Consider the following 27,227-nt stretch of genomic DNA (forward strand, 5'->3'; position numbering starts at 1 on the left):
ACTTGCATCTAGACTAGAAGAGATTGAGGATTAGTGGTGCTGGAAGAGCACAGCAGTTCAGGCAGCATCCAAGGAGCTTTGAAATTGACGTTTCAGGCAAAAGCCCTTCCTGATGAAGGGCTTTTGCCTGAAATGTCGATTTCGAAGCTCCTTGGATGCTGCCTGAACTGCTGTGCTCTTCCAGCACCACTAATCCTCAATCTCTTCTAGTCTAGATGCAAGTATCTCTGTATCTTCCTCGCCAACATTTTCGTTTTCTATAGTGAACACTGTTGAAAAATATTTATTTAGTGCTTCCCCTATCTCCTCTGAGTCCACACACAACTTCCCACTATTATCCTTGATTGGCCCTAATTTAACTCTCGTCATTTTTTTATTCCTGACATACGTATGGAAAGCCTTAGGGTTTACCCTGATCCTATCCGTAAACAACTTCTCATGTCGCCTCCTGCCTCTTATGAGCTCTCTTTTTAGGTCTTTCCTGACTTCCTTGTAGCCCTCAAGCGCCCTAACTGAGTTTTCACATTTTGTCCTAACATCAGCCGCCTCCTTCTTCTTGACCAGGGATTCCACTTCCTTAGTAAACCGCAGCTCACGCGTTCTATATCTTCCTCTCTGCCTGACAGGTACATACTTATCTAGGACACACACGAGCTTTTCCTTGAATAAGTTCCACATTTTTAATGTGCTCATCCCCTGCAGTTTCCTTCCCCATTCTACGCTTCCTAAATCTTTCCTAATTGCATCGTAATTTCCCTTCCCCCAGCTGTAACTCTTGCTCAGTGGAGTACACCCATCGCTTTCCATCACTCAAGTAAACCTGACAGAATTGTGATCGCTGTCTCCAAAGTGCTCACCTACTTCCAAATCTAACACCTGGCCAGGCTTGTTATCCAACACTAAATCTAATGTGGCTTCGCCCCTTGTAGGCCTGTCTACATACTGTGTCAGGAAACACTCCTGCACACACTGGACAGAAACTTGACCCATCTATAGTACTCGTACTGTAGTGATCCCAGTCAATATTTGGAAAGTTGAAGTCCCCCGTGACAACCACCCTGCCTCTCTCACTCCTATCGAGAATCATCTTTGCTATCCTTATTCACTTCGGACCTCACCTACCTCTTCTGGCTCCACACATAGATGATCTCCTTTGTCCTTGAATGGGCCAGCCCTTTCCCTGGCAACCATCTTGCTTTTTATATCTGTATAAAATACCTTGGGATTCTCTTTAATCCTGTTTACTAACAATTTTCCTGATGCCTTTTAGCCCTTCTAATTAAGTTTGTTCCTACTTTCCTTGTCTACTTTAAGCACTTCACCAGTTTCCATCCTCTTTGACCTTACATATGCTTCTTTTTTCTCTCTGACCAAGTTCATAGCGTTACTGGTCATATAAGGTTCAGTTAATCTGCCATACGTATCCTTCATTCTCTCAGGCACCCTTTATCAACTGCTGATTTAAGTACTCCCCAATGTCTGATATGGATTTACCCTCAAGCAACAGCCTCCAATCAAGATTCTCCTCTTCCTGCCCAATATTGTTGTGGTTTGCCTTCCCCCAGTTTAACACCTTCACCTGAGGATTGCTTTTATCCTTATCTGTGAGTATCTTAAAACTCACGTTATTGTGCTCACTCCCCCCGAAATGCTCCTCCACTGAAACTTCACTCACCTTGCAGGGCCTATTTCCCAACACCAGGTCCAGTATAACTCCTTCCCTCGTTGGACTGTTTAGGTATTGTGTCCAGAGTCCCTCCTGAATTGGTCTCTACAAATTCCAAGCCCGAGCACATAGTGAATCTGAGTCAATATAGGGGGAGTTAAAAATTACCCACCACAACAACCCAGCTGATTTTACATCTTTCCAAAATCTATCTACAGATTCTCTCCTGTATTTCCTGCTGGCTGATGGGAGGCCTGTGGTATACCCCAGCATTGTAATTTCACCTTTTCCCATTCCCAAGTTCTACCCATACTGTCTCGTTGCACGAGTCCTCTAATGTATCCTCCCTCAATATAACTGTGAGATAGTCCTTTACCAGTAATGCAACTCCCCCACCTCTTTTACCTCACTTTCTATCACATCTGAAACATCTAAAACCTGACACATTCAGCTGCCAGTCTTGTCCCTCTTTCCGGAGAAAGTGAGGACTGCAGATGCAGAACTCAGATTTCTCCAGTTTCCTCATTTCCCCTCCCCCCACCTTGTCTCAGTCAAATCCCTCGAATTCAGCACCGCCTTCCTAACCTGCAATCTTCTTCCTGACCTCTCCGCCCCCACCCCACTCCGGCCTCACCTTGACCTCCTTCCATCTATCGCATTTCCAACGCTCCTCCCACAAGTCCCTCCTCCCTACCTTTTATCTTAGCCTGCTGGACACACCCTGTTCCTTGGATGCTGCCTGACCTGCTGCGCTTTTCCAGCAACACATTTTCAGCTCTTGTCCCTCTTTCAGCCAAATCTCTAATCACAGTACTGTCTTGTTCCAAATACTAACCAAAGCTAAGCTAATCTACCTTGCCTACTATACTTCTTGTATTGAAGCACATGTATTTCTAACTGCTTCCTTTGCTGTTTGCAGCACCGTTTCCCTGCATGCTCTTGTTTTTAGTAATGTGTGCACTGGTTTCTACCTCTCCCTCAATTTCTGCATCTGCTAGCCTACCCTCCCCCTGCCGCACTAGTTTAAACCCTCCCCAACCACTGTACCAAATATCCTCCAAAGGACATCAGTCCCACTCATGCTCGGGTGTCACCTGTCCAGTTTGTATATGTCTCACCTGCCCCAGAACAGACCTGAATGCCCTACAGATGTGAATGCCCTTCCCCTTGCACCATCTTTTCAGCCACAGGTTCATCCGATATATCCTGCTGTTTCTACCCTGATGAGCTCGTGATACTATAGTAATCCTGTGATAACTACCTTTTGAGGTTCTACATTTCAACTTTCTTCCTCATTTTCTGTGGGCGTGGACAGGATTTAACGGTCACAGAAATGTGCTGGCAGACAACAAACTGGTTTGAAGTGTGTCTACTTCAATGCCAGAAGTTTCCGAAATAAGGGTGAGGAATGGATGTTGCAGGTTCCAGGGTTTAGATCTTTCATTAAGAACAGGCAAGGCAGTAAAAGAGGGGAGGTGTGGCCTTGTTAGTTAAGGATAGTATAACGGTGGCTGAAAGAACTTTTAACAAGGACTCGTCTACTGAGGTGGTATGGGCTGAAGTTAGAAACAAGAGAGGAGAGGCAACACACCATCCTGGACTCTCGTTTGCAGCCACAGATATGCCTATCGTTTCCCCTTGTGATTGAATCCCCTATGACTATAGCATTTCTGTGCCTATCTTTCCCTCCCTTTGCAGCAGAACCAACCATGGTGCCATGAATTTGGCTGCTGCTGTTATCCATTCCCCTCAACAGTGTCAACAACAGTGTATCTGTTCTGCAGGGGAAAAGCCACAGGAGATTCCTGCATTGCCTGCTTAGCCCTCATGCTCTGTCTGGTGGTCACCCATGTTGCTTTATGATTTAATGCCACTCTCCTGACTTTTTCCCCTACCCTTGTCCATTGCGTCAATTTAAATAATCAGCTGATGTCCTTTTGAATATCTCACCTGACTCTGTATTGCATTCACTCCAATGTGTTAACACCCTTACTTTACTGTGCCACTAGGATACATCGTGCTCCAGCTGAGGTCTAACAAGTGTCCTGCATAGTTCAGCATAACTTCCTTGCTTTTTTTACTTCAGAATAAAGCTCAGCACACTTCATACTGTATTAATTGCTCTCTGCACTTGCCTTGGTCAGTGACCTATACGTAAATACACACAGGTCCTGTGCTCCAGCAGCCCCTTGAGCTTTGTACCCCATTTTTTAATATGTCTGTCTTTGTTATAAAATGCATCATCTCAACTTCTCCCCGTTGAAGTTCATCTGCCACCTTTCTGATCCCTTTGTCAACTTGTCTCTGTCCTTTTGAAGTTCTACACTGTCCTCCTCACAGCTCACGGTGTTTCTGAGTTTTGCATCATCTGCAAATTCTGTAGTTGTTGCTTGCATACTAAGGTGTACATCATGGCCACTATACAAAATAATACAAGTGAATTTAACAATGTTGAAGACCAGCCTTAATATAGAAAGCTTTAGTGCATGAAGCATTCAGAAAAACCCATCTGTTTCACGTAATGTCCTTTAAGGAAGAAAATTGCTGGCCTCATCTGGTCTGGTTTACCTGTGACCCACAGAAATGTGGTTGACTCTTAACTGCCCTCTGGGCAATAAATACTGGATTAGCCAGCAATGTCCACAATCTCTGAATTAATTAAAAAAGAATTTCATGATAAAAAAAACTGAAGTACTTCCACAAATAGATAGAAACAGATCTGGTATGATTGAGAAAACGGAGACAAGGCTGTTGGGTAGCCAGGGATTGGAACTGATTATCCAAATGTATTTAGTTGTTAGCAAAGATGGACAGAAAAGAGGAGAGGTGCGACAACACTGTTGGCAAAAGAAGGCACTTCACAGAATAGTGAGGAAGAGTATCAGCTCCAGTGAAGTAACATCTGTGTGGTTGGAACTTAGAAACCTTGGGGCAGAAAGTGATAATAGATGTTGCATATAGATTGTTCAAACTGTTGTCATAATATCGGGGAAGGCATTAAATAGGAATATAGTGGCACAAGAAAGACACAGTAATTGTCGTTGACTTGAATAAAAGAGCGAAACCATCCAGATATCTCTGAAATGTTGCCAATGTGCTTAACTCCACCACCTCTTCTGGCAGTGCCTTCCAGACTCCTACCACTCTGTGTGAAAAACTTCCCTCGCTTGTCACCCTTAAACTTTGTCCCTCTCACCTTGCACCTGTGCCCCCTTGTAATTGAAACTTCAACCCTGGGAAAAAGCCTCTGACTATTCATCTTATCTAGGCCTCTCATAACTTTGTCGACCTCTGACAGGTCTTGTCTCACTCCTCTCTTCCCAGTGAAATCAATCCTTGTCTTTTTAACCTTTCCTCAAAGCCTGTGCCCTCCAGACCAGGCAACATCCTGGTGAACCTTCTCTGCATTCTCCCCAAAGCTTCCATATCCTTCTGGAAGTGTGGTGACCAAAACTGCGCACAGTATTGTAAATGCAGCCGAACAAGGGGTTTTATATAGATTACAACATGGACGGCATGATGGCTCAGTGATTAGCACTGCTGTCTCACAGCATCAGGGACCTACATTCAATTCCAGCCTCTGGCAACTGTCTGTGTGGAGCTTGAACATTCTCCTTGTGTCTACGTGGGCTTTCTCAGGATGCTCGAGTTTCCTCCAACAATTCCAAGATGTGCAAGTTAGACGATTGGCCATGCCCCATCGTCTTCAGGGATATGTAGGTTAGGTGTAGGTGCATTAGGCAGGGGAAATGTTGGATAATAGGGCAGTGGAATGAGTCTGGGTGGGGTTGCTCTTCGGCGGGTTGGTGTGGACTTGTTGGGCCAAAGGGCCTGTTTTCTCACTGTTGGGATTCTATGATTCTATGAACTCTTGTACTCCATGCTCCTGCCAATGAAGGCAAGCGTGCCATATACCTTCTTGATCACCTTGGCCACCTGTGTGGCCACTTTTAGGGAACCCGTGTAGCTGCATGCCCAGATCTGTCTGTATATTAACGTTCCTAAGGGTTCTGCCATTTACAGTATAATTCACAAATGATATTCAAATGCATCACATTGCATTTATCTGGATTAAACTCCATCCGCTACTTCTGTGCCCAAGTCGCTAATCTATCTATATTCTGTTGTATCCTTTTAGTTGTCAGCACGGGCAACAATTCCACCAATGTTTGAGTCTCCTGCAAACTTACTAATCAGACCACTCATATTTTCCTCCAGATCACTTATATATACTGCAAACAACAGGGGACCTAAGACTGATCTCTGTGGAAATCACTAGTTATCTGTCTCCAGTCTGAAAAATGATCTACATATTGTTTGGACAAACCAAATCCGTACCAGTGCCGTTGAGGAGGAATTCCTAAAATGTGGACAGGATGGTTTTCTGAACCAATACTTTGAAGAACCAACCAGAAAACATGCCGCCCTGAGTGCTGTGAAATGAGAAAAGAATAATTGACAAGCTAGCTGTCCAAGACCCTTTGGGGGGGGGAAAAGTGAGCAGAATGTAGAATTTTCCATGAAAATTGAGTTAATATAGTTGATTCTGAGAAGAGGGTCCTGAATCTAAATAAAGGAAACTGTGATGGTGTGTGATGTGAGTTGGCTGTGATGGATTGAAGAGCATTACTTGAAGATGATGGTGAACAGGCAATGGCAAACATTTAAAAGGCATATAGAGGAACTGTACTAATTGCTCATTCCTGTTGAGCACAAAAATAAAATGGGAAAGATGGCCCGACCGAGTTAAGAAGGAATGTTAGAGTTTGTATTGGAACTCAGCAAGGGGCGTATAAATTTTCCAAGAAAGTAGCAGTTAATAATGATCATGATTGTTTGACCAAGTACCTGGTTCCCCCATACCCTTGGATCCCTTTAGCCAAAAGGACTATAACTCCTCCTTGAAAGCATTGTGAATTTGTGTCTCAACTGCTTTCTGTGGTAGAGAATTCCCCAGACTCCGAACTCTCTGGGTGAAGAAATTTCTCCTCATCCCTGTATCTTTAGACTGTGACCCCTACTTCTGGACTCCTCGGTTATTGGAAACATCCTTCCTGCATTTATCCTGTCTTGTCCTGTCAGAATCTTAAAGGTTTTTGAACGATCACCCCTCATTCTACTCTCCTTCTATCCTTCTAAACTTTATTCCAACCTGAGAAACAGCCATTAGTTTTCTTATCATTTTCTTCATTCTGAGGATGAGGCTTTGCTGGCTGGAACAGTGTTCATTTCCCATCCCTAGCTGCCCTTTGTGATTCTCAATTGCTGCATTTTATTTATTCCTCCCAATATAATTTGGGAGGCATTTTGACCCAGTGTCACTCGAGTACCAGTGAAAACCACTGGCTCAGCCACTGAAGCCAGCATCCCATAATGAAGTAAGTAGAGTGTAAACAGCAACTACGTTACATGAAATCATAGAATTTACTGTCCACAAAGAGGCTATTCAGCCCAATTTGTCTGTGTCAGCTCCTGAAAGAGTTCTCCAGTTTGTACCATTCTCTAGCACAATCTCTGTTGCACTCTAAATTCATCACTTTCAAATACATATTCAGTTCTCCTTTCAAATCCTATGGAATCCGCCTCTCCCACTCTTCCAGGCAGCGCATTCCAAATCCTAACAACTCTGGGAAAATAAGTTCTTCTTCATCTCATTCCTTGCTGTCTTGCTGGTAGTCTTGAAATTGCCGCTTAATTACTGACATGCCAACTGGTGGAAACAGGTTGTTCTCCTTTCCCCAGTCAAAATTGTTCATAACTTTGAACATCTCATTAAGGTCACCTCTTAATCTTCTCTGCTGTAAAGAGAGTAAGCCCAATTTCTCTAATTTTTCATTGTATCTAAAATCCTTCATTCCTGACATCATTCGAACAAATCATCTTTGAACTCTCTCTAGGGCTGCTTCATCCTTCCTTGAATAAAATGCCCAGAGCTGAACATAATACCCCAGATGTGCGCTGACCAATGATTTGTAGAGATGTAACATCACTTTATTTCTGAATAATAAGGATTTCCTTCAGTTCCTCCTTCAAGCTTGACCATCTGTCCCCAAGGAGTTCCAGAAGGTCATTTGTGTCCCCCTTAGTGAAGACAGATCCAAAGTTTTATGAATTCAACTGATTCTAACTGTAAGGGACCTACATTTGTCCTCACTGGGCTTTTTCTCTTCAGATAGCAAAAACAGAAGCTTCTGTTGTTATTCAGATAGTTTGCCTATTTATTCTTCCAACTAAAATAGATATCCAAGTTAAACTTCATCTGCCATTCATCTGACTTATCCATATTGTTTGTGAATGACTTGTGCCTTATAGGCTTTGAGGATTCAAAGGAAGAGGTGCTTGCTGTAGGATTCCTCACCCCTGACTTGCTCTTGTGGTGTAGTCTAATTCAGTTTCTGGTCAATAGTAATGCAGAGGACATTGAATGCCTCACTATCAATGATGATAATGCCATTGAATGTCAAGGGATGATGGTTGGATTCTCTGTTGTTGGAGAAGGCCATTTCCTGGTACTTGGAAGGCACGAATGTTACTTGGCACTTTTCAGCCTCTCGTGCCAGTTGGACATAGACTGCTTTAGTATCTGAGGAGTTGCAAACAGTGCTGAATATTGTACATTAGCCAACTTCCCCACTTCTGAAATTATGTCATTGAACCAGCTGAAGTTGGGTGGAGGACATTAACCCGAGGAACTCTGCAGAGATGTCCTGGACCTGAGATGGCTGACCTCCAACAGCCACAACCATCTTCCAAACTACCAATTATGACTTCAATCAGTGGAGAGTTTTCCCCTGATTCCCAATTCTGTGCAGCCTCTTTGATGTCTGTCAAATTTGGCTTGGATGTCAAGGGCTGTCACTCTCACATCCCCTGTGGAATTCAGCTCTTCTGTCCGTGTTTCAACCAAGTCTGGAATGAGGTCAGGAGCTGAGTGGCCCTGGGAGAACCCCAACTGGGCATCAGACTAGATACTTGCTGAACAGCTGCTGCTTGATAGCACTGTTGATGACTCCTTCCATCACTTTAACAATGATCAAGAATAGACTGATGGAGTGGTAATTGACTGGGTTAGATTTTTCCTCTTTTCTGTGTTCAGGGCATAACTGGGCATATGGACATTGCTGGATACATGTTAGTTGGATAGAGCTCTCGAAGGATAGTGGAATCAAGGGTTATGGAGATAAGGCCGGAACAGGATACTGATTGAGGATGATCAGCCATGATCATAATGAATGGTGGTGCTGGCTCGAAGGGCAGAATGGCCTACTCCTGCACCTATTGTCTATTGTCGCCGCATTACAGTGCCATCTTAGTTACAAAGGTACTCTGTACTAGGTACATTGTACTCTTTGCTACCTTCTCCCCAGCCTCACTCCCCCCATTTATCTCTGCACCCTGAAGGCTCTCTGCCTTCATTCCTGATGAAGGGCTTTTGCCCGAAACATTGATTTTCCTGCTCCTCGGGTGCTGCCTGACCTGCTGTGCTTTTGTTATAGATCAAATTCTTTGGAAACAAAAAAAAAATGAGACAAGTAAAGAAACAGGTAGTCCATCATTGTGGGCCATAGGAATGAATTAGAAAAAGCAAGAAGGTAAAAGTTCAGAATGTCAGTCTTTCCAACCCTGTCCATGCTGATACTTTGCCTCAAGGGACACCTGCCGTTGTTTGGGGGAAAAAAAAGTGACTCCCAACAAAACTCATTGGCTGGTCAGAATCTGCTATTAGGAAGTATTTTGTAAATTTATTAAGCAGCAGGTGACACATTGTAAAATAACTAAGTCAAAGTAGGAAGGGAAGGGTGAGTGAAGTTATGCTCACAATGGGACCTCCTGTACATTGAAGACATGAAACACCTATTTCTGCAAGAGTGACTCGAGACTTCCAGTTGCCTGCAGCTTCGACCTAACACTGTGCTCCACTGCCCAGCATTTCTGTCCGAGTCCAAATACAGTGCTTAAGAGAGTCTTAACACAAGCTGGAAGAACAACACCTCATATTCTGCTTCGGGAACTTTGGAACCTTCAGGAGTTAAATCAATTTAGAACTGTAACATCTCCTCCACATCTTTGACCAACTTCTTACCACAGGTCTTGTAGTGAAATTGAGTTGCTTTCAGCATAGGCAGTCCATTTTCATCCACTCATTGTCCCTATTATCACCTGCCTAGCTTCTTTTCTTCTCTGCCTTACTATCAACAATCCCTTTGACTGCCGAACCTTTTTCTCTTCATCTCCGGACTCTGTTTCCACCCCATAACACACACACTGGCCCACACGCTTCCCACCCCATTATCAGCTGTTTCCTAGTTGCTGTCAATTCTGAAGAAGAGTCACTGGTCTTAAAATGTCACATCTGCTTTGTCTGAGATTTTCTAGCATTTTCAGTTTTTGTTTGTTTCAGATCGCCAGTATCTTTGTTTAATTTAATTAAGGACAGCAGACTCCCTTCTCTAAAGGATTTTACTGATCCAGGAAGTTTCTTGTAGCAATCAACATCATTGGACCCTCAATTCCAGGTTTCAGTCTGCTCTGGCGACATTCAAATGCAGGGCCTCAGAACATTACCTGGGTCTCTGGATGAATAGCTTAGTGGTGATACCACTAGGCTGTTGCCTCCCTGTGCAGTGGCTGCTTCACTGGTCTGTGGACCAGTTCTCCTGAATTTGGCACAAACTGCCAGATTTTAGTAAGACGATTATGACATTGGAAGTGACATTGACACTTGACGTGCAGAGTGCGATTCCAGAGGAATCAGATGATTTATTTTTCGATTTGTCAATAGTGGATTAGCTAGACTGAGTGGCTTGCTTCGCCCTTTGTTTTGTCTTTCCATGTCATTTGCTAATGGTTTCCGTATTTTTCACCCAGACCCAATTGTTCAGATTGCCATTGACAACTCGAGGAGCATCTTGTACACACGCTCAGAAAAGGGTGTGCTACAGGTAGGTCTTTTTGTGTTATGATTACACTGACAACCAATTGCTACGTTACAGTGACACTGCACCCATTCACTGCATAATCTTGACATCCTTTGCTTCATCGCAGTGCAGCTAACATCCAGTTGCTGTGTGACACTGACACCTATTTGCAGTCTCATCATGATCGAAAAAGCCTGATTACTCTTCAGGCTGCCCTTCTCGATCCACTCGTGACTGCCAATTGGTCAGCACTGAAATGCTTGCAGACGTTTTGATAATTCTCCTTCGTGTGATTATCTCTGCCATTCTGCATTGTTTCTGTTGTATCACATAATCATAGAATTGTTCCGATGCAACAAGCACCTTTCCACTCAGTACCTGTACTGGCTCTTCAAACCAGCATTATTACTTAGTGCTAGTCTCCAATAGCCATGTGCTCCATCACTATCTAAATAATTATCCAATGCCTTCTTGGATGCCTCAATGGAACCTGCCTTCATCAATGTCTTAACTATTCCCTGTGTGAAAAAGTTATTTTCTTGCATCACCTTCGCTTTGTTTGTACATCACTTTCATCTGTGCCCTCTTCCTTTTCTGAGCAGGAACACCTTCTCCCTATCTGCTTATCCAGCTCCCTCGTGATGTTGACAACATCAATCAAATTTCCCCACAGGTGCCTTCTCTCCACAGAGAACATTCCTAACTCTTCAGTCGATGCTATTCACTGAACCATTCCTGGAACCATTCTTGCATATTGTTTCTGTACCCTTTCCAATACATTTGCATCCTTTCTGTAATGTGGCGCCCACAATTGCACAATATTACAGCAGAAGCCTAACAAGTGTCTTGTGCAAATTCAACATTATCCCCTTGCTCTTATGTGCCCCATTCATAAAGCTAAGAACACTATATGCTTTATTTACTGCTCTCTCCATCTGTGCTGCCACCTTCAATAATCTGTGCATATATACACTCTGGTTCCTGAAATCCTGCAAACTTTTATAAATATACCCACTTTTTACGTTGTCGTTTAATCTTCTTCGTACCATATTGCATCATTCCACACTTGTCTGCACAGAGCCCCATCGGCCATCTATCAACCTGTTCCACGAACATGTCAATATCCTTTGGGAGTTCTGCACTCTCCTCACAATTTACAACTCTTTCATGTTTAGTGTCATCTGAAAAATTGAAAATTGTCCCCTGCACACCAAGATCCAGATCATTTGCATCAAGCTTCTTTGTTATCTCATCACAAACACTCCAAGAATTTAGTTGAACAAAGCTTTCAGTTTAGAAATTCATGTGAATCTTCCTAATCAACCTTCCTTTTTCCATGTGAATACTAATTCTGTCCAAAATAGTTGTTTCTGAAAGCTTCCTCGCCACTGAAGTTAAAGTTACTGGTCTGGAATTGCCAGGAATGGTCTTAGAATCTTTTTGAATAAGGCTGTAATGTTGTCAGTTTGCCAGTTATGGCAGCCCCCTGAATCCATGGAAGGCTGCAAGATTGTGCCCAATGACCCTGCAATTTCTACCCTCACTTTGTTCAAAAACCTTGGACGATGTCAGCTGATCTCTATGCCTTGTCAAGCTTCAGTACCAGCAGTCGATCCACGATGACTACTTTATTGATTTTTGAACCCTTTGAGTGAGAGTTTCCCCTTGTGCACCATGGCTGAGGTCCTCTTCTATAAAGATGGGTACAAAATATTCATTTCACACTTCAGTTATACATGCTGCCTCCATGTATAAATCCCTTTTTTGGTCCAATCTGCCTAACTCCTCTTTTAGCTTTCTCTTTGTTTAGATGCCTGTTAAAACTTTTGGGATTCCCTTTTCTGTCAGCTGTTAGACTTTTCTCATAGTTTCTGTTTGCTTCTTTGATTTGCTTTATCACCCCCCCCAAAAAAAAGCAGAGATACTTCTGTTGATTCTCAATTACTTATTTTGCTTCACACCTGTCATAACCCCTCTTTCTGTCTAATTTTTATAAATCTCCTTTGTCATCTGAGGAAACTGCTGTTAAAAGGGATCTGTTTGTTTCTAATGCAGGTCACCTGTTTGACTATGTGCCTTCTATTTTACTAGTTGGTGGTGGTGATAGGTTCTCTCTGATTTTCAGGTGTGTGACTTAGGTGCTGATGGCCAGGGAATGGGCAGAGTGGCTTCCTTATCCCAGAATTCCATAGTCTCTGCAGCAGGTAACATAGCCCGGTGAGTGAAAATTCTGATGGTATCAACTCTGAGCTCATGTCTGTTCTGTGTAATGCATTGTCTGCACTGAGTGTGCTTTTTAATAAAAATTTTGAAAGGTGGTGGGCGTCACAAGCACTCCATGTGCAATGTGGAACATTATAAGCCATGGTAGAGTGGTCAAAATCCTTTGGTTTCAATTGCCATTGTAACACTTGAACATGTAAAACAGAGAAGTATTGAGGGAATGCCGAAGTGCCAGACAGTGCTGAGAGAGTGCTGTGCTCTGAGAGATAGCCAAGTTTGGTACCCATGAGGATGGCCTCAACTGGGATCTTGGGTTCATGCCACACTTCAGCTGACCCCACAATACTATAAACACTCTCACACACAAACACACATACACACACTCTTTACACATGATCACACTCCTACATACCCTCGCACAGACATATATTCCGTCACACTCGTGCACACACTCTAACAAGTCCGTGTACACACATATGATCTCACTCCCCCTCGCACACACACAAACCTTGTTCCCTCATAAAATGTGACATTTTATAAATTCCTACTTTGGAAATTGAACCAGTCCAACTCAACTTTGGGATACAGACAGACTCTAACCTCGCACCTTTAATGCATTGTCTGAGCTGAGATGTCACCCTTTTTGGTTTTACTGATGAAACATTAGTTAACTCGGGACTGTGACTTGAAAGAAGTTCTGGGATTTACAGATTAATCAATCAAAACCTGCATTCCCATTCTAAGTGATTGAAGACCTAATGGCATCTAGGTTTGTTCGGTACATGGCATCAGTTGTCTGACACTTTGATCTTTTACTATAAATTCTGTGTCCTATGATCCTGACCTATTAGCTACCTGACGAAGGAGCAGTGCTCCCAAAGCTTGTACTTCAAAATAAACCTGTTGGTCTATAAACTGATGTGAGATTTTTAACTGTGTCCACCTTTGAATGGTGCAGTTTTTGTCAGGTGTGTCCAGAAAGAATTCCTGACTCAGTATATAGGAAGACCAAGTCGAGGGGAGACCATACTGGATTTGGTGCTTGGCAACGAACCAGACCCGGTGTCCAGTCTCTTGTTGGGAGAGCATTTGGATGATCATGATCATAACTCCCTGACCTTTACTATAGTGATGGAGAGGGATAGGAGCAGGCAATGTGCTAAAGTATTTAATGTGGGGGAGGGGGAATTACAATGCTATTAGGCAGGAACTGGGCACCTAAATTGGGAACAGATGTGCTCAGGGAAATGCACAACAGAAATTTGGAAGTAGTTTAGGGAACACTTGCTGGTAATGCTGGATAGGTTTGTCCCACTGATGCCAGGACGGGATAGGAGGATGACCTTTAAGCGGCAATTGGATAGGTACATGGATGGGTGCTTAAGCTAGGACAAATGTTCGGCACCACATCGTGGGCCGAAGGGCCTGTTCTGTGCTGTATTGTTCTATGTTCTATGATGAAGGAACCTTAGATGGCAAAGGATGTGGAACATCTAGTCAAGAGCAAGAAGGAAGCTTGTGGAGGCAAGGATCAGTCAGGGCTCTAAAGAGTTACAAGGTAACCAGGAAGGAACTGAAGAATGCACTTAGGAGAGCTAGAAGGGGGCATGAACAAACTTTAGCAGGTGGAATTAAGGAAAACCCGAAGGCATTCTACACTTAGGAGCAAGAGGATGGCCAGAATGAGAGTAAGCTGATCAGGTATAGTGGAGGGAACTTGTGCCTGGAGTCTGAGGAGGTAGGGAAGGTGCTTAATAGTTTGTTTCAGTATTCTTCCAAATCGCCAGACTACAACAACACGATGGTTGGAGGAAGAGCACCTCATCTTCCGCCTAGGAACCCTCCAACCACAAGGGATGAACTCGGATTTCACCAGTTTCCTCATTTCCCCTCCCCCCACCTTGTCTCAGTCAAATCCATCGAACTCAGCACCGCCTTCCTAACCTGCAATCTTCTTCCTGACCTCTCCGCCCCCACCCCAGTCTGACCTATCACCCTCACCTTGACCTCTTTCCACCTATTGCATTTCCGACGCCCCTCCCCTAAGTTCCTCCTCCCTACCTTTTATCTTAGCCTGCTGGACAAACTTTCCTTATTCCTGAAGAAGGGCTTATGCCCGAAATGTCGATTCTCCTGTTCCCTCGATGCTGCCTGACCTGCTGCGCCTTTCCAGCAACACATTTTCAGCTCGTGTCTGGATACAGAATTGACTAGCCAATAGAAGACAGAGGGTGGTAGTAGATGGCAAGTGTCCAGCCTGGAGCTCGGTGACCAGTCGTGTTCTGCAGGGATCTGTTCTGGGACCTCTGCTGTTTGTGACTTTTGTAAATGACTTGGGTGAGGAAGTAGACGGGTGGGTTCGTAAGTTTGCCGATGACATGAAGGTTGGTGGAGTTGTGGATAGTGTGGAGGGCTGTTGTAGGTTGCAGTGGGACATTGACAGGATGTAGAACTGGGCTGAGAAGTGGCAGATGGAGTTGAACCTGGAAAAGTGTGAAGTGATTCACTTTGGAAAGTCGAATTTGAATGCATAATACAGGGTTAAAGGCAGGTTTCTTGGCAGTATGGAGAACAAAGAAAATTTACAGCCCAGGAACAGGCCCTTTGGCCCTCCAAACCTGAGCCGATCCAAATCTATTGTCTAAACCTGTTGCCCAATTCCTAAGCATCTGTATCCCTCTGCTCTCCACCTACTCATGCATCTGTCCAGATGCATCTGAAATGAATCTATCGTGTCTGCCTCTACCACATCTGCTGGCAACACGTTCCAAACGACCACCACCCTCTTGCCGTGTATATCCCCCTTAAACTTTTCACCTCTCACCTTGAAAGCATGACCTCTCGTGATGGAATCCTTCACCCTGGGAAAAAGCTTATTTCTATCCACCCTGCCTATACCATGCATGATTTTGTAAACCTCAATCTCCCCCCTCAATCTCCTTTTTTCTAATGAAAACGATTCTAACCTACTCAACCTCTCTTCATAGCTAGCACCTTCCATACCAGGCAACATCCTCGTAAACCTTCTCAGCACCCTCTCCAAAGTGTCCATGTCCTTTTGGTAATGTGGCAATCAGAACTGTACACAGTATTCTAAATGCGACTGAACCAATGTCTTGTACAATTTTAACATGATTTGCCAGCCCTTATACTCAATACCCCGTCCGATGAAGGCAAGCATACCATATGCCTTCTTGACCAGACTATCCATCTGTGCAGCAACCTTCAGGGTACAATGGACCTGCACTCCCAGATCTCTCTGCCCATCAACTTTTCCCAAGGCTCTTCCGTTCATTGTATAATTCGCTCTAGAATTACTTTCCTAAATGCATCACCTCACATTTGCCTGGATTGAATTCCTCCTTCTCCGCCCAACTCTCCAGGCTATCTATACCCTCCTGTATTCTTTGACAGTCCCTAATGCTTTCTGCTACTCCACTAATCTTCATGTCATCTGCAAACTTGCTGATCATACCAGCAGTGCCCTCTTCTCGATCATTTATGTATATTACAAACAACAGTGGCCCCAACACTGACCCCTGTGGAACACCACTGGTTACCTTTCTCCATTTCGAGAAACTACGTTCAACTACTACTCTCTGTCTCCTGTTGCTCAACCAGTTCCTTATCCACCTAGCTAGAACATCCTGCACACCATCCTGACTTTTTCTCTATTAGTTTACCATGGGGAACCTTATCAAATGCCTTACTAAAGTCCATGTATATGACATCAACAGCCCTTCCTTCATCAATCAACTTGATCACTTCCTCGAAGAACTCTATTAAGTTGGTAAGACACAAAACCATGTTGCCTATCACTGATAAGCCCATTCTTTTCCAAATATAGATAGACCTTATCCCTCAGTCCCTTCTCCAGCAACTTTCCCACCACTGACGTCAGGCTCACTGGTCTGTAGTTACCCAGAATATCCCTACTACCCTTCTTGTACAGGGGGACAACATGAGCAACTTCGCAGTCCTCCGCCACCTCACCTGTATTTAAGGATGCCGCAAAGATATCTGTCAGGGCCCCAGCTATTTCCTCGCTCTCCTCCCTCAGCTACCGAGGATAGATTCATTGAACATAGAACAATACAGCACAGAACAGGCCCTTCGGCCCACGATGTTGTGCCGAACTTCTAACCTAGATTAAGTACCCATCCATGTACCTATCCAAATGCCGCTTAAAGGTCGCCAATGATTCCGACTCTACCACTCCCACGGGCAGCGCATTCCATGCCCCCACCACTCTCTGGGTAAAGAACCCACCCCTGACATCTCCCCTATACCTTCCACCCTTCACCTTAAATTTATGTCCCCTTGTAACACTCTATGAAGGTTTATAAAATCATGAGGGGCATGGATAGAGTGAATAGACAAGGTCTTTTCCCTGCGTATGGGAGTCCAGAACTAGAGGGCATAGGTTTAAAGTCAGAGGGGAAAAATTTAAAAGGGTCTTAAGTAGCAACTTTTTCACACAGAGGGTGGTATGTGTACAGAATGAGCTGCCAGAGGAAGTGGTGGAGGCTGGTACAATTATACCATTTAATAGGCATCTGGATGGGTATATGAATAGGAAGGGTTTGGAGGGATATGGGCCAAGTGCTGGAAAATGGGACTAGATTAATTTAGGATATCAGGTCAGCATGGACAAGTTGGACTGAAGGTCCTGTTTCTCTGCTGTACATCTCTGACTCTATGACTGTATAACTGTAAAAGTAGATGGATGCCCAGGTAGGCTTTGAGTTTGGATGTGCAATTTCACACAAAATTATTCACAACCTCAGTCAGCTAGTTTAAGGACATACGTCAGAGTGGCCACAGCATTTTATTTTGAAAGGAAGAGAGGAAAACCTGACTGAGTCATTGTAACCAGTTTCCAAACATTCCCAAGGTCTAGCTGTGAAACAGCATTGATGGATGTCTGGGAACATGTTTCTAGTCTAACGTCTTCATTAGGGAAGCTTAACTCCTAACGAAGGGAGTATAAGGAAAGTATATTAATCATCAGATAAATAAGTGAAGAGAAATAATTCTAAATAAGGGAATAAAGGAGTAATAACAAAACAGAATTGTTGTTCATATCAACAAGTAAGATCTTTCAATTATCACATTGTATTTTTCTTTTTTTTTGTGACTTAAGAAATGTAATTTTTTTCTCTCTCTATTCTAAAGCTGCTGTCTTGCTTTGAATGATTACACGACTAACTGGCCTGTAATTCCCGGGGTTATCCCTATTCCCTTTTTTGAACAGGGGCACAACATTCGCTACTCTCCAGTCCCCTGGTACCACCCCCGTTGCCAGTGAAGACGAGAAGATCATTGCCAACGGTACTGCAATTTCCTCTCTTGCTTCCCACATAATCCTAGGATATATCCCGTCAGGCCCGGGGGACTTGTCTATCCTCTGGTCCTGGGGGTTTGTCCACCTTAATAACCTCTACCCAACACATCTTCCCTATCTATATCAACGTGATCCAGACTAATCAAACTTCTATCTCTAATCTCAACATTCATCATGTCCCTCTCCTCAGTGAACACTGATGCAAAGTAATCATTCAGAATCTCACCCATTCTCTCAGGTTTGACACACAGCCTTCCTTCCTTATCCTTTTGTGAACCAATCCTTTCTCTAGTTCCCCTCTTGCTTCTTATATAAGAATAAAATGAATTGGGATTCTCCTTAATTCTGCTCGCTAAAGCTATTTCATGACCCCTTTTAGCCCACTTGATTCCTTGTTGAAGACTTGTCCTACTCTTCCGATATTCCTCCAGGGCCCAAACTGTTTTTAGCTGCCTAGACCTTATGTACGCTCCCTTTCCAGAGGGATCTTGGGGTCCATGTCCATAGAACTCTCAAAGTTGCCACCCAAGTTGATAGGTTTGTTCAGAAGTTGTATGATGTGTTGGCTTTCATGCTCAGGGAGATTGAGTTTAAGAACCCGTGAGGTTACCCTGCAGCTCTGTGGAGACCTGATTAGACCACACTTGGAATATTGTGTTCAGTTCTGGTCACCTCATTATAGGAAGGATGTGGAAGGTTTAGACAGGGTGCAGAGGAGATTTACCAGGATGCTGCCTGGACTGGAAAGTATGTCTTATGAAGAAAGGTTGAGGAAACAAGGGCTTTTCTCATTGGAGTGAAAAAGGATGAGAGATTACTTGATAAAGGTGTACATGATGATGAGAGGCATAGAGTGGATAGCCAGAGACTTTTTCCCAGGGCAGAAATGATTATCACGAAGGGGCATAATTTTAAGGTGATTGGAGGGAGGTTTAGGAGAGATGTCAGTTCTTTGCACAGTGTGTGGAATGCATTGCCTTTGGTTGTAGTAGAGTCAGATACATGAGGGAGATTTAAACTCGACTCTTGGATGGGTATATAGATGATAATACGATGAAGGGTATGTCGGTTAGTTTGACCTTCAAGTAGGATAAAAGGTCAGCACACCACTGAAGGCTGAAGGGCCTGTATTGTGCTGTGCTGTTCTATGTTCAATCAGCCTTTTCTGCTCTGAAGAAAGCAACATGACTCTGACCATAGCTAAACTGCTCCATCCGAGGCAGCATCCCAGTGATCCTTTTCTGAACACCGCTCAGTATAATCACACCCTTCCTACAGTGTAATGACCAGAACTGCACATAGTAGTCCAGCTGTAGCCTAATCTAAATCCAGTACAACTTCAGCATAACCTTCCAGCACTTATAATGTATGCTTTGACTTACGAGGCATACATTGCCTTTATCGACTGGAGGAAGAATGCCTCATCTTTGTACCCTCCAACCATATGGCATCAGCGTTGACTTTACCAATTTCCCCATCCCCCACCTCATTGCAGATCCAGACTTCCAACTTGTCACCACCCTCTTGAACTGTCCTACCTGTCCATCTTCCTTCCTGCCTATCCACTCCCCTCTGACCTATCACAACTCTGATCTCCAGTATCTGCTGTCCTCACTTTCTCTCTGATAAAGGAAAATATCTTCTAAGTGTCTTAATTTTTCAATTAACCTGGCCTGTTGCCTCCAAGGGCCTGTGGTCAAGCACAACAAAGTTCCTCTGTTCCTCTGAACTTCTTAGTATCTTGCTAGTCATTTCATCTCTTATTAGTGAGCCGACCTCACCATGTTATCCTCCTTTTCCTTCTTTTATGACCTTGTTATTTGATAAAAAGACATTGAAGTGGATGATGAGCTTTGATCATATTAAATGACAAAGTCTGATAGGCTGAATGACCTGCACTTGTTTTATCTCCCTTCTCTAGTTTATTTGAGTTGGTATGTATGTGCACACTGTTGAGTATTCCTATGTGTGTGCAAATCCTTGTTGGGATATGCCTGTGTGTGTGAATGTACTATCTGGGATATTTCTCTCTCTCCCTCTCTCACACAGACACACACACACCTATCTGTGTCTGTCTTCAATACACTCAATCACTTGGTGTTCATAGCCTTCTGTGGCAATGAGTTCCACAGATTCACCACCCTTTGGCTGAAAACATTCCTCCTAATCTCCGTTCCAACAGGCTGTCCCTTCACTGAGGTGTTTCTGGGTTCTACTCTCTATAACAGGTGGTTCTTCTATAACACAATGGCTGCGTTCTTGTGCAACTCCACATTATAGAAAAATCATGGTTTAGAAGCAGGGCTTAAAGTGTTGGTGATGTAATCGAGTCACAGCCAACACTCGTTTTAATAGATACACCATGGAAACAGTGTCCCCAATTGGTCAGTTGCATGACAGCGATTTCGCGTTAATGAAGTGGGCTTTATAGCAGAATGACCTGTACTTGCAGAACTCCCTTCACACTTTATGAGGCATTCGCGCATTATGCCTAATACTTTTTGGAATATCCCTGTGTGTGTGCATTTATACTTTCTGGGATATTTCTGCGTGTCTATATGTAATTTCTGGGATATTTATGATGGATGCATATTCTAACACTCTGGGATTTGTGATGTGAGTATCCCATCAGTCTCTGGGATATTCTTGCTTTAGAAATACAGTGTTGCTATTTCTTCTCAATGATCCTTTTGTTTTTCTCAGAACCATAGATCGAGCTGTGTTCAAACCGATTGTTCACATAGCAGTTATTGAGAGCTCAGAGTCCGTGGATTGCCACCTGCTAGCTGTGACACATGCAGGTGAGAAGATAGAGTTGGTTAATTTGTGGAATGTAGTAGAATCATAGAATTCCTACAGTATGGAAATGGGCCATTGAGTCTGTACTGACCATCCAAACAGCATCCCATCTAATCCCACCCCTACTATCCCTACCCCTGTAACCTTGCATTTCCCATGGCTAATCCACCTAGCTTGCTCAATTCTAGATACCTATGTGGGCAATTTTTCACAGCGAATCCATCTAATCTGCACATCTTTGAACTGTGAGAGGAAACCGGAGCACCCAGCGGAAACCCAAGCAGACACTGGGAATGTGCAAACAACTCACACAGACAGTCACCCAAGGGTGGAATTGAACTTGGGTCTCTGGAACTGTGAAGCATCAGTGTTAACCAGAGTCATCGTGCTGCCCTGTGTACTAGTGTTTTTACTGGTGTTCAGTGCAACATTGGTTAATTCATTGAGTGTAGTGCTCATGTTCAGGAATTGAGTAAATTATGATGCCTCTGAGATACAATAATGAGGTAGTACTGAGTTTTTGATGCCAGATTGCCATTATTTAAAGAGAGTGGGTGATGTTTTCACAGTGAATGTAGTTATGTTTGAAATCACCAAAACTGATCAGTAGGGACTGTGCTATGTTTCATTCTGCAACCAAATGGTGTGAACACCTTGGAGAGCGTGCAAAATAGTTTACTGAATAGTTCAATCAATAAATTCTTTAGTTACGTAGATATACTGAATAAACAATAATTGTTCTCCTGAGAGCAGAGTAAGTTTTTAAAAATACTTGATAGAGGTGATTGAAATCATGAATAAATTTGTAGACAATCCTATAAAGAGAGGTGGGAACACTATCTGAGTAGTGAAAATGTGGCGAAGGCAGAGTGGATTGAACTGAGAAGAAAAAAATGAATTTCCCTAATGGAGGTAGTGGAAATTATTGAGGTATCAAATGAGTGCTTTGCATTTTTCTTGAGCAAGGATGGAGATATTGTTTAAGTCATTGTGGAAGAGTTGAAAGGAGAGAGTGTTGCAATACAGAATGGGCTAAAAATTGATAAAGGGGAATGTATGAGATAAGTTTGTCTGTACTTTGTTTAAAGTCACCAAAACCAGATGAGATGCAAACTAAAGAACTCCAGATGCTGTCAATCAGAAACAAAAATCGAAGTTGTTGGAAAAGCTCTGCAGATCTGGTAGCATCTATGGAGAGAAATCAGCGTTAATGTTTCAGGTCAAATGACTCTTGTGCAGAGGTGTTCTGAGGAAGGGTCTTTTGAGCCAAAGTATTAACTCTGATTACTCTCCATAGATGCTGCCAGACTTGCTGATCTTTACCAGATGAGATGCATCTAGGTGAGAATGCTGAGTGACTTGAAGGAATATAGTCAAGGTGCTGGCATAATTTTCTTGTCTTCCTTAAGCTTATGGGGGATGTCAGAGGAAGAGAGAATTGCTGATCTCACCTTAGTATTATAATGATCGCTGCTGATTGTAATACAGGACAATCAGACCTCCAAGTTAAACCTAGGTATGGAGGGAATGCAACAAAAGTTTATCAGGCTGGGATGGCAGGCGAAAGATTTGATCTGGAGTTCAGAAGAATGGGTTGGGGGAATCTTCATAGGAAGCAATAAACTTCAAACAGAACCAAACAGGGTCAATGCAGGAAGAATGTTCTCAATGACCAGGGAGTCCAGAAATAGGAGTAGTCCTTTAAGGATCAGTGTCGGCCATTTAGAACTGAGATAAGAAACAATTTCTTCCTTACCAGTTTCTTGGTCCTCTTTTGCTGTTGTTTTAATATTTCCCATTCTTAAGATTTTTTGTCATAACATTCAAACTGTGAGCCCATTGTGGGAAAGTGGGGCCAGTGTAGGAATTCATTTTTTTTGTGGTACAGCCATGATGTCCATTGTATAATAACTATTTCTGGCCACTTTGTAAGCGTTCTGTTTTAGTTTTATACAAAATGTATGACCTCCTTTCTTGTCGTGATGCCTCTGCATTGATCCATAGTCTAATTCACAGGCTGCTGTCTCTACATTTGGTTCACTGCTGCCTTTAGATGAGTCTATCATCAAGCCATGCAGATTACTGTCTCTGTTTGTCCACATCTAACTGCACTGACATAGGAACATAGCAAAATAGAAACAGGAGTAGGCCATTCACTATTATCATGGCTCATTGAACTTTTCGAATGCCTTTACACACCCCATTCCCACAACCCTCTGCACATTGGTGCTCAGAAATCTCAATCTCTACATTAAGTATAGTCAAAGACTGAGCTTCCATAGTTCTCTGTGCTACAGAATTCCTAAGGTTTACAGCCATCATGAGTAAAAATAAATTGTCTTCATCTTGGACTTAAGTGCTATCCCCCATATTTTTAAATGTCCCCCTGCTTCGAAACTCCCCAACCAAAGGAAGCTGGTCAGTAGTACTGTGACGTGACAATGCCTGCTGTCCAGCAATATTCCATTGTTTAGCTGCACTGACTGCTCTCTCTCCATAGTAATCTGTTGTCTAACTGCACTGACTGTTGTCTTTTCTTGGGTCCAGGTGTTCGACTGTATTTCAGCACTATGCCCTTCAAGCACCCAGGTGTACGGCCCAGTGTACTGGTGCTTGTACATGTCCGTCTGCCTCCAGGATTTTCTGCCTCAGCTACTCCTCAGAGGCCCTCCAAAGTTCACAAAGCTCTTTACACCAAAGGTATGTCTGTCACAGGTGAAACTACAGCAGTGTCCTCTGTTAATTATCTGCTGTGTAGAACATTTTCCAAAACCAGAGTGATACTTGCGCCTTGCCAAAGGGTCATCATAGCCTGTAGGGTCAGTCTGAAATGGATATTGTGTGGTTAGTATGTTGGGATTCTGAACTGATATCTGATGTCAGTTGCTGTGAGTAGGTTATCTTTATCAATCCTGCAAACAGACTGCACATTCTGACATTGACATTGCTTTTGTATGATGATAGTTGAAGGTCATTGAATTGGTGCAGTGGCATGGATCTCAGTTAAGAGCATAAACAGATATCTGGAATCTGCTCTGCCATTGATTGTGATCATGGCTGATCTTCTGCCTCAGCTCCCCTTTCCCTTCTGCTTCTCATGTGACTTCCAATGTAATGACTCTTAACTGCCTTCTGGGCAATTAGGGATCGGTAGAAGATGCTAGTCTAACCAGTGGTCAAAGAATCACAGTACAGAATAGCCCTTTCACTCCTTTGAGTCTGTTCCACCAGACGTACCTAGACTTGAGTCGAGAGTGTGGTGCTGGAAAAGCACAGCAGGTCAGGCAGCACCTGAGGAGCAGAAGAACCGATATTTCAGGCAAAAAGCCCTTCATCAGGAATAAGGCTTGTGAGCCAAGGGGGGTGGAGAGATAAATGGGGGAGGGGTGACTGACCAAAAAAAACAGGCGTAGCTGAGGCAGATGCCCATGGCTACCCCTTTGGTTTGGAGGAAGTGGGAGGATTCAAAGGAGAAATTATTGAGGGTGAGTATCAGTTCGGCGAAACGAATGAGATTGTTGGTGGAAGGGTACTGATGGGGAAGTTGGGAGAGGAAGAAATGGAAGTCTTGGAGGCCCACATCATAGTGATAGAGGTGTATAGGGACTGGATGTCCATTGTGAAGATAAGGCTTTGGGGGCCAGGGAAGCGAAAGTCTTGGAGGAGTTGGAGGGCGTAGGTGGTGTCCCGAACATATGTGGAAAGTTCCTGGACCAGAGGAGAAAGGACAGTATCAAGGTATGTGGAGATGAGGTTGGTGGGGCAGGAGCAGGCCGAGACATGAGGTCGGCAGGGGCAGTCAGGCTTGTGAATCTTGGGTAGGAGGTAGAACCGTGTGGTGTGGGGTTCCCGAACTATGAGGTTGGAAGCAGTGGGTGGGAGATCCCCTGAGGTGATGAGGTTGTGTACATGGTCTGGGAGATGATGGTTTGGTGATGGGACTTGTCCTACTTTGTCACACTCATCCCATAGATATTCATCCAAGTCCTCTTTAAAGGTTGTGAAATTTCCTGCATCGATTACCCTTCCAGGAAGTGCATTCCAAACATCGGTCACCCATTGGGTGAAATCAGTTTTCCTCAAATTTCCTGTGAACCACCCGCCTATGAAAATTATGCCCTCTTGCTAATGACCTTTCACTTAAGGGAGACAGAAGTTAACTCTAAGCCTAAATCTAATCCATGCCCCTCAGGCATCAAAGATTGAAGTGTATGAGATTCTCCTACACTTCTCTGCTCCAAGGAGAAATAGCCTCTCCTCGTGGCTGAAATACTCCGTACCAGGCATCATCCAGGTAACTCGCCTTTGCAACCTCTCCATTTCAGTCACATTCTTCCTTCAGTGTGGTGACCAGAATTGGTTTCCAGGGTCCTACCATTTATTATGCATTCCGATCCGTTGCTCTCAATGTGGTCTCCTCTACATTGGAGGGACCGAGTGCAAACTTCTGGAATAGTTCAGGGAATGTCTCTTGTCCATACACACCAACCAACCCCGCCTTCCAGTGGCCAACCATTTCAAACCCCTGCCCATCGCACCTCCCCCTCTCCCCCCAGTGACATCCATTCTGGGCCTCCTCCACAGCAGAAACATGGCTAGCTGTAAACTGGAAGAGGAGCACCTCATCTTCCGCCTTGGGAGCCGACAACTGCCTCAACGTTGAATTCACCAGTTTCCAAATCGCCCCTCCCCACCCCCTCTCAGTTCCAACCTCTGGTCTCTTGACATTTCCTGCCTGTCCCTCTTCCCTGCCACCTATCCACTCCATAGTTCCTATCACAATAACTTACTAACTTCACCCAACTATTGCCATTCCAACTTCCTTTGTTAGCCTCACCCCCCCCACTCCCCCCACCGATTTCCCAGCCCCCTCCACAGCCCTGATAAAGGGTTAAGCCTGAAATGTCTACTCTGTTGCTTCTCAGATACTGCCTGACTTGGTGTGCTTTTTTTAGCGTGACACTTTATCGAGTCTGACTTTTCCAGCATCTTCAGTCCTCACTATCTCCTTGTTTCTATGACCCAGATGCATCACCTCATATATCTGGATTAAATTCCATTTGGCACTGATCAGCCTGTCACTCCAGCCCATCTAAGCCTGTCACTCCAGCCCATCTAATCCTGTCGTCCTCCTGTAATCTAAGGCTCTCCCCCTCATTATTTGCCATCCTACCAATTTTTGTATAATCCACAAGCTTTCTGATCAACACTCTTACATTTCAGCCTAAATCATTTGTATACAGCGCAAACTGCAAAAGTCCCAACACTGACCTCTATGGTACATCCTCTACTTTGAGTCATGGAACTGTACAGCACGGAAACAGACATTTCCGACCACCTCGTCCATGCCGACCAGATATCCTAACCTAATCTAGTCCCATTTGCCAGCACTTCCTATTCATATACCCATCCAGATGCCTTTTAAATGTCTCCACCACTTCCTCTGGCAGCTCATTCCATACATGGATCATCCTCTGCGTGAAAATGTTGCCCCTTCGGTCCCTTTTATATCTTTTCCCCTCTCACCCTAAACCTATGCCCTCTAGTTCTGGACTCCCCGACCCCAGGGAAGAGACTTTGTCTATTTATCTTATCCATGCTCCACATGATTTTATAAACGTGGACAAGGTCACCCCTCAGCCTCCAACGCTCCAGGGAAAACAGCCCCAGCCGGTTCATCCTCTCCCTATAGCTCAGATCCTCCAACCCTGGCAACATCCTTGTAAATCTTTTCTGAACCCTTTCAAGTTCCACAACATCTTTCCGATAGGAAGGAGACCAGAATTGCACGCAATATTCCAAAAGTGGCCTAACGAATATCATGTACAGCCGCAACATGACCTCCCAACTCCTGTACTCAATACTCTGACCGATAAAGGAAAGCATACCAAATGTCTCCTTCACTATCCTATCTACCTGCAACTCCACTTTCAAGGAACTATGAACCTGCACTCCAAGGTCACTTTGTTCAGCAACACCCCCTAGGATCTTACCATTAAGTGTATAAGTCCTGCTAAGATTTGCTTCCCCGAAATGTAGCACTTTGCATTTATCTGAATTAAACTCCATCTACCACTTCTCAGCCCATTGGCCCATCTGGTCAAGATCCTGTTGTAATCTGAGGTAATCATCTTCGCTGTCCACTACACTTCCAATTTTGGTGTCATCTGCAAACTTACTAACTGTACCTCTTATGCTCGCATCCAAATCACTTAGGTAAATGACAAAAAGTAGAGGATCCAGCACCGATCCTTGTGGCACTGCACTGGTCACAGGC

General features: G+C 43.9%; 1 protein-coding gene across 1 annotated transcript in view; it reads left to right on the forward strand.

Moving 5' to 3' along the window:
- Positions 1 to 27,227, forward strand: part of nup155 (nucleoporin 155) — a 198,611-nt gene that overhangs the window by 61,668 nt on the left and 109,716 nt on the right. The window contains exons 9-12 of the mRNA XM_043721181.1: positions 10,535 to 10,608; positions 12,710 to 12,801; positions 20,855 to 20,952; positions 23,498 to 23,650. Coding sequence (XP_043577116.1) covers positions 10,535 to 10,608; positions 12,710 to 12,801; positions 20,855 to 20,952; positions 23,498 to 23,650 — 417 coding nt within the window. The remainder of the gene's footprint in view (positions 1 to 10,534; positions 10,609 to 12,709; positions 12,802 to 20,854; positions 20,953 to 23,497; positions 23,651 to 27,227) is intronic.

The sequence above is a fragment of the Chiloscyllium plagiosum genome, chromosome 2 (assembly GCF_004010195.1).
Source record: "Chiloscyllium plagiosum isolate BGI_BamShark_2017 chromosome 2, ASM401019v2, whole genome shotgun sequence".
In the NCBI taxonomy this organism is placed as follows: Eukaryota; Metazoa; Chordata; class Chondrichthyes; order Orectolobiformes; family Hemiscylliidae; genus Chiloscyllium; species Chiloscyllium plagiosum.